This window comes from Chrysochloris asiatica, unplaced genomic scaffold (genome assembly GCF_000296735.1).
Source record: "Chrysochloris asiatica unplaced genomic scaffold, ChrAsi1.0 scaffold00096, whole genome shotgun sequence".
Classification (NCBI taxonomy): Eukaryota; Metazoa; Chordata; class Mammalia; order Afrosoricida; family Chrysochloridae; genus Chrysochloris; species Chrysochloris asiatica.
Window position 1 is genome coordinate 5,332,162 of NW_006408614.1, and position 8,733 is coordinate 5,340,894.

Consider the following 8,733-nt stretch of genomic DNA (forward strand, 5'->3'; position numbering starts at 1 on the left):
GTTGTCAAGGACTTCATTCTTCTTGGATCAACTATTAACACTTACGGGAACAGCAGTCAAAAACTGAAACGACGTATTGCATTAGGCAAATCTGCTGCACAAGAGCTTTTTCAAGTGTTGAAGAGCAAAGGTATCAGCTTGAGGACTAAGGTGCGCCTCACCCAAGCCATAGTATTTTCAATAACCTCATATACGTGCGAAACCTGGACAGTTAATAAGGAAGACCGTGTAAGAATTGATGCTTTTGAGTTATGGTGTCGGAGGAGAATATTGAAAGTACCACGGACTGCCAAAAGAACCAATAGATCCGTTTTGGGATAAGTGCAGCCAGAGTGTTCCTTGGAGGCCAAGATGGCCAAACTTCGTCTCTCCTACTTCGGACATATTGTCAGGAAGAACCAGTCACTGGAGAAGGACATCATGTTTGGTAAGGTGGAGGGTCAGAGAAAAAGAGAAAGACCCCCAACGAGATGGACTGGCCAAGTGGCAGCATCAATGGGCTCAAACATGGCAACAGTAGTGAGGTTGGCCCAGGATCGGGCAGTATTTCGTTCTGCTGTGCATAAGGTCGCTATGGGTCGGTACTGACTCGATGGCACCTAACCACAACAATCAGGAAATCAAACCAATCAATGAACACATATTTGAATTCTGAAGTGTAGGTGTGCATTTTAGTTTGTATACTGGAAAGTAAGAGCAGGCTAGGGAGGGAAGGGCAGGGTTACATTCTCTAATTAAATGCCATTTTCTTATCTTACTATGTTGGTTTAACATATAATGTGCAAGTTATTAAAAAAAAAGTGCTAAGTTGTATTTCTATTAAAATTAGGAGGAAAGTATTTTGTAAAAAGGAAAACTATCAATTCTATTCTAACTACATTTGAATTACAATATTTTCTAGCAATAATCACTTAAAATTTCACATATTTAAAATCATATTTTTAGTTTTGTTCATGTGTACAATAGCTTTCTTTTAAGGAATTACAGGTACTCCAAATGTATCCATACGTATATATTAACAGAACAATAGTTAGTTCATGGTGGAAATATTAAGCAATACAATTAACTTCTAGAAACATGAGGGAGCTTCAAGCTGCTTGTAGAAAAGTTTCATTATCTTTTCATTCAATTTTGGAGGCAAAAAATTAAAGATTGTAATTTTTAATGTTCCCCCCCAAAATATTTTCAAATTACTACATCATATCTAAGTTAATCCTACAGCGATTCAAAGACACACAGACCGCTTAACTAGTTCCCAAACTAGACTGACAGAGCTTCCATTTATTCAGACAATAATAGCTAAGAAGTATTTTTTGTTCCCAACTCTTTCTTTAAAAATAAAGAAAACTCCATACATATATGTATGGAGTCCGGGTGTGGCACTGTGGGTTAATGCACTGGACTGCAAGGTTGGTTTAAACCACAAGGATAGCTGTTCAGGATCACCAGCCACTCCTTGGAAACCCTATACAGAGTCGCTATGAGTCGAAACCGACTCAATGGCACCTAACAACGACAATATATATATAACAATGTATATATACAATGTATATATATATTGTTGTTGTTGTTAGGTGCCATTGAGTCAGTACTGACTCATAGAGACCTTATGCACAGCAGAACGAACCACTGCCCGATCCTGGGCCAGCCTCACTGCTTTTGCCACGCTTGAGCCCATCGATGCTGCCACTTGGCCAATCCATCTTGTTGGGGGTCTTCCTCTTTTTCTCTGACCCTGCACCTTAGCAAACATGGTATCCTTCTCCAGCGACTGGTCCCTCTTGACAATATGTCCGAAGTATGAGAGATGAAGTTTGGCCATCTTGGCCTCCAAGGAACACTCTGGCTATACTTCCAAAACGGATCTATTGGTTCTTTTGGCAGCCCATGGAATTTTCAATATTCTCCTTCAACACCATAATTCAAAAGCATCTACAGTCTTCCTTATTCACTGTCCAACTTTCGCATGCATATGAGGTTACTGAAAATACCATGGCTTGGGTGAGGAGCACCTTAGTCCTTAAGCTGCCATCTTTGCTCTTCAACACTTTAAAAAGTTCCTGTGCAGCAGATTTGCCTAATGCAATACGTCGTCTGATCTCTTGACTGCTGCTTCCATGAGTGTTGACAGTTGATCCAAGAAGGATGAAGTCCTTGACAACTTCAATCTTTTCTCCATTGATAAGAATGTTGTTTATTGGTCCAGTGGTGAGGATTTTTGTTTTCTTTACATTGGGATGTAATCCACACTGAAGGCTATGCTCTTTCATCTTCATCAGTAAATGTTTTAAGTCCTCTTCACTTTCAGCAAGCAAGGTTGTATTATCTGATGTATATGAAGTCTTGGTGTGGTGCTGGAGGATAACGCGTTGGACCACAATGTCGGTTGGAAATGTAAGGTTGGTGGTTCAAAATCACAAGCTGCTCCTGGGAAACCCTATACAGGGTCGCTATAAGTTAGAACTGACTCGAAGGCACTCAAAAGCAACATAAACATATATACATTCCACAAAAGCGATGAAAACATTCAGAAAATGGTATTTAATGAATGTTTTAGAATCAAATTCAGAAATTGTCTGTAATTCTTGACAAAAGAAGTTTTCGAAGGACTGCTCAGTGATGAGCCCACCTGATAGAGAAGATGTGCAGACAAACAGAAATGACTGTTTTATGATGCTGAGTCAAAAATTATTCGCACACCGGTTATACTAAAATGCCTGTCCATGGCTTATGACCACACTGAGCGTGCTCAACAAATGGTTCTGTCAAACAGATGTGTGACAGTGGATTATGAGGGAAGTCATTTGCAAATAAGCCAAGGCTCTGCCTATGAAATCATCCACAACAGACTTGGGTTTGAAAAGTTAGTGTGAGATGGGAACCAAACAACTCACAGACGAGCAGAAACAGAAGTGTTTAGATATCTGTAAACAAAATTTAGATCAATATTTGAAGGATGGTAAAAGTTTCTTTTAAAAAATCGTTACTGGTGATGAGCCATGGATTTATCACTATGAGCCTGAGAGTAAATGGCAGAGGAAAACATCCCCAATCACCAACCAAGAAAAAGTTCAAAGGTCAACCATCAGCTGGAAAACTGATGCTTCCAGTTTTCTGGGCTACTCAAGGTCCACTGTTAGAACACCATCAGGAAAATGTTCAACAGTCCACAGTGCTCGTTACAATGAGACACTGAAGCGCAGAAGCCTAAATTTAACATTAGACGCAGAGGACTGCTATCTAAGGGCATTGTGATCTTGCATGACAATGCATATCCACACCTTTGCCCACACTGTTGACACTCTGCAAACCTCCATTTGGAGATGCTAAAGCATCCTCCCTATAATCCTGATCATGTGCCATTGGACTTTCACCTGTTTGGTCCCCTGAAAGCAGTTCTCCAAAGATTGACCTCTGATGAAAAAGTGAAGACAACAGTGCATTTGTGGTTCACAGCTCAGCCTAAAATATTTTTTAATAAGGGAATATAAAAGCTTGTTGACAAAGTGTTTTGAAAAGCAAGGAGGTTTTGCTGAAAAATGATGTATTTGTATTTTCTAAAAGTTGATTACAATAAATTCTACAGACAGACTGAGGATCACTTTTGAGTCACCCTCATTCATTTGCATGAGCTAATTTCCAATATATAATTGCAGTGAGATCAAACAGGCAATCTGGGTGATTTGTTAAAGAATGGAAGTTATACAAGTTAAAAACAAGATACAAAAATACCCATGTTGTTGTGCTGAGCGCTGTCAAGTTGTTCCTCACTCATAGCGACCCTCTATAGGGGTTCAGAGGAGAGGTTGGTGGGTTTGAACCACTGACCTTGTGATTAGCAGACTAGTGCTTATCCTATAGCACCGCACTAGGAATTCTAGTATCTCACATAAGCATATACAAATGACAGTTCTGAAGTGTGTTAATAAAATTAAATCCAGTAATTACACTTGTCATTAGTTTGATTGGATTTATTTTTACTCTGATAGCATAGTGGTTACAAACTGGGTTGCGAGTTGCAAGATCATCAGTGAAACTACCACCTGTTCCGTAGGAGAAAGATGAGGCTTTCTGCTCCTGTAAAGATTTCCAGCCTCGGAAACCCTATGCAGGGTCGCTATGAGTCGGAACCGACTCCACGACACATAACACCAACAATATGTAAACATTCCTCAGTATTCTTTTGTTTCGTTACTCCCCTAATTGGACTTCTGGTGTGGTGCTGTAGGATCAGCCCTGGACTGCAAACTACAAGGTCGACAGTTCAAACCCACTAGCAGCTCCTTGGAAACCCTATACAGGGTAGCTATGAATCAGAATTGACTCAATGCCACTTAAGAACAAGTTTCTTCTATCACTCCAACCACCATTCTGATACCGGCTTCATTCATGAAGTCATAGTCCTTCATTCGTAAAGATCCCACAAATCTTATTTTCGAAACATGAACAGTGCAGAAAAGATGTTATGTTAAGGTATTAGCTTCATTCCATTTGCATGGAGAATTCTGGATTATTAAGAAGCAATTTAGTGCAGCTAAAGCAGCAGGAAAAAAGTGACAGAATTCTTTCTAGCGATACACCCTTTAACCCTTGCCTAGCATTACTGACGACAGCTCTAATTACAGGTGCTCACGCTCTAGCTCATGGGAGACAAGCTTGCACAGTTACCTGCTTTTCGCTGATGCTCTGGCACTCCTTGCAAACCATCTGGTTGACAATGGTTCCATGATACAGACGATTAATGAGGTCATGGCCCGAGGTCCCCACTAGAGACGATTCCAAAGCACTGAAGAGAATCCGGTTCAGTTCCTGCACGTCATGCTGCCTCATTTCCTACAAGACAGGCGGCCTTGTCAGTGTGATTTCGTGCTTCAGATTTTAAAAAATACTATTAGTTAAGAAATGATTATTATTTACCAAGCACACCAAAGGCAAGTCTTGATCAGATATCTAGAGAACAATTCAAACCCAGTGGAGGGCACTTGTAGTCACACTACAGAATGAGTGCCCAATTAGACCAGTGTTACCAACTCGCCTGGTAACGAGAAAGTGCACTGATTCTGGTGGGAGAATGTGCCCATGGCCATGCCACAGTGAGGGGAAAGTGCAGTGATTCTGGTAGGAAAATAAGCCCACAGAGAGGGGAGGAGAGAGAACACAGCAAGCCTCTAACAGTTGGCAGCGTATGAATGGCAAAATCCCACTAGAATCAGAGACGAATATCAACAATTTCAGAACTACAACGTGCCGATGTAAAGACCAACTCAAACTAGATTAGCACAGTGCTACTGCGCAAGATTCCTAATGGGACGTTCATTCCTTTCTTACGTAGCAGTGTATCAACAGACTGCAATAGTCCTTAAGAACAACTGTTGAGTGGCAGTCCAGGGGCACCCCGGCATGGACATGTGGAGAAGAGCAGCGGAGGGGGCCCAGGGGAGAGGGAGGCATGGTCAAGGGAACTGAGACAACGTGGTGCTGGCAGAGATTTTGGCGAAGAGTCCGCTAAGTTGAGAACAGAGAAAATCAGGGCAAGCAGTGGGGCTCCCGATCCTTTCCCCCGTTTCACATGAGACACTAGACACTGCATGTGTCCAGTATTACTAGCTCGGCCAGTTTGGCAAAAGTGCCTGTGAAAGTCACTCCCAATACATCAGCACTACTCTTAAAGGGTTTCCTGAAAAAAGTTTATTTAACATGAAAATACAAAAATCTCTTCATGGCTTTAGTAAATATGGAACCTACATCTGAATGGATGCTCATTGTCAAAAACAGGGAAATTCACTAATGAATGGATTTTAAAGCGCAGTCCATCTGGGGAACACTGAACAGGAATGAAGTACTGAAACCTGCAACCCCATGAATCCTGAGAACACTATGCTAAACGAAAGAGGCAGTCACAAAAGATCATGTATTGTACAATTCTGTTTCTATGAAATGGGGCTGGGTCTGGTGCTTCAGGATAAGCATTGGATGTTAACTGCAAGGGCAATGGTTCAAACACACCACGGTGTTCTCTAAGTGTCGGCAAGTCTATAGCAACCCTATATAGAGTTTCTGAGGAGCGACTGGTGGGTTTGAACTGCTGATCATTCAGTTCAAACTGATTTTGCAGTCCAAACTTATCTTACAGCATTATGTTGGTCGTAACTAATGCGTGTCTGTGGGGAGCTGGTGACAAAGGAGAATGGGGAGGGGTTGCCAATAGGAATATGGGCAGGTGGGTTTGAAGAGTGTTCTCAAGTTGGTTATGATGGTGGTTGTACAACTTTGTGAATATACCAAAATCCAATGAATTGTACACAAGGGAGCTTCAAAAATTTCATTGGAAAATTCCATTCTTTTTCATTTCCATTTGTCCACAAACTTCCAGAGTGAGTTTTATGGTATAAGATTTCTACGTCGAGGAATTATTATAATTATTTTTTTAATAAATGTTTTATTGTGAATTGTGTGAAAGTTTACATGGGAGAACATTAGTTTTACATTCATTCTATCATCTATCGTTTCATTGGCATCCCGTCCATGCATCCTCACCCAACCAAAGGGTGTACCCTCTAAGCCTGCACCCCCCAACCACAGTCCTCAGCCCCTTTCCATCTCCTGATCCCAAGTCCCCAGCCACACCATCTCTTGACGTTGTCTTCTCTGCCTCCATCTCAGGCCTCACTGCTTCTCTGGGTAGGATCCCGCTCTCCGCTTTTCTCCATTGATGGTCCTAGGGTCCTCCGCTCCTAGACTGAAAAGTTAACCACTCCCCTCCTTGCTACACTAAGAATTATTTTTTTAAAAAAAGGAATTAGCCAGCAGTCTTTGTGTAGCACTACTAGTCAGTACTGCCTTGCTAACTGCAAGGTCAGCACTGCAAACCCACCAGCTGGTCGTCAACAACCCTCCACAGGCTCACTCACAGCACCACCTGCCCTACAGAAGACATTTCCACACACATTTCAGGGAATGGATCACCAGTGTCATGGTGTTCCTTTAACCACACAGCATCACAGAATACAGGAGCACTCCCGGCTAGAAGGCCCAGCACATGGCTACCCGTGGACGGTAATACAGCAACTCCCACCAACCCCTCTTTCAATCCTGTCATGATCCCCAATCCCTGTCGTTGAAAGAACACAGCAGCTATTCCAAAAGGAAATTCCTGTACATTCAGGATCGCTCATCAGTTTGGACAACAAGCAACCCTCCACTTGTTGCTTATAAACACTTAATATTTGCACCAAATGGAATAGCCTTCAGGAACATGTCAAGAGAAATGAGAGAAAGTCACCACCAGAGGAGGATACAGAAAGAAAAGAGAGTCCACAGAAAGGGCAGGAGGAGGGTGAACGAGCTCAGATGGTCTCCCTGCGTGGCTTAAGGCAGATGCTCAATTCAGAACAGCCAGATGCACATCCCAAGGGCAGACAGAAATTTATATATTACGGGTCACCTGGCTTGTCCGTTATTGCTAGTGGGAACCTGAAAGGCTGATCAGCACACTGCTATGCAAACGGTAAGTAATTTCTCTGTACTATGTGTTGTATCTTGATTAGACGAAGAGAAGATTCCCAGGGTAGAAATTTCAAAAATCAGCTCTTACATTTCCTCTGTCTGTATCTATAACCTCATCCCAAACCAAAAATCACTACCATTCATAAAGTCCTACCTACAGCAAGTATCTAAAAATTAATTTTTTGGCTTGTGAAATTTTAATAAGAGCAGGCAACAATCATACAGCATCTGAAGGCCCTAAGGCGAAATGTAAGGAAGTGAGATAGTCACATACTACACCAGTGTTTACAAGTCTCTTTACTGCCCACACTGTTCCTCAGTGAAGCTGCCCTTTGTACCTCATTGCTGGTCCACCCAAAGCTGTCTGTGAGATCTGCGGTGGAAGCGGCTTCCTGGTCCAAGAGCAGAAGTTGAGAGAACAGCCGCTGTAACTGTAAGGGGATGATTCGAACCTGAATGAGAAACAAAAACCATTTCTAAATGGAATCTCTTTAAAATGCTGATGACTTTTAAAGACACCTGTCATCAGTTCTATATCTCCTAGTCTCAGCTCTGGACTCCTGGTGTGGCGCTGTAGGATCAGCACTGGACTTCAAACCACAAGGTCGGCAGTTCAAACCCACCAGCTGTTTCTGTTTCTCAGAAACCCTATACAGGGTCACTAGGAGTTGAAACCAACTCGACAGCACTTACCACACCACCATCAGTTCCTTCAGAAGAACATTTACACGTATCCTATTACAGACGGTGAACTAACTAAGATTCAAGTTGTAAGAAGTCTAATTTAATCACAAAATAGTTCAGATCAATATTAAAATTTAAGCAGACACTAATAAACCAACCAACTAACTGCAGATGGGCAGCGATTTACATCTCTAATAGCTCATCATTCTCTTAATGATCGCAGGGACAAGCAGACTTCTGAGGTAGGAATTTTCCAGGCATAAATACCTCACTTTTCAATTGGGGTGCCTGTGCCCTGCCTGGCTTGCTCTCTGCCCTGTCTAAGTCTGCAGCCTGCTCATGTGGTGTGCCGAGGGTCAGGGCTGTAACGCAGGCTGGAGACTGGAGGGGCAGGTTGACCAGTGTGAGAATGCACAGTGAGAAACTTGGGGCAATTTGACACTGCCATGGTCTTATTATAGGTTACAGAAGTCTTGTTTCCCAACAGATTGGAGATATATATATATATATATATATATATATATATATATATATATATATATA

General features: G+C 42.0%; 1 protein-coding gene across 1 annotated transcript in view; it reads right to left on the reverse strand.

Moving 5' to 3' along the window:
* USP40 (ubiquitin specific peptidase 40) overlaps nucleotides 1-8,733 on the reverse strand; it is a 93,873-nt gene that overhangs the window by 76,499 nt on the left and 8,641 nt on the right. The window contains exons 3-4 of the mRNA XM_006866764.1: nucleotides 7,845-7,958; nucleotides 4,669-4,833 (exon numbers count right to left, since the gene is read on the reverse strand). Coding sequence (XP_006866826.1) covers nucleotides 4,669-4,833; nucleotides 7,845-7,958 — 279 coding nt within the window. The remainder of the gene's footprint in view (nucleotides 1-4,668; nucleotides 4,834-7,844; nucleotides 7,959-8,733) is intronic.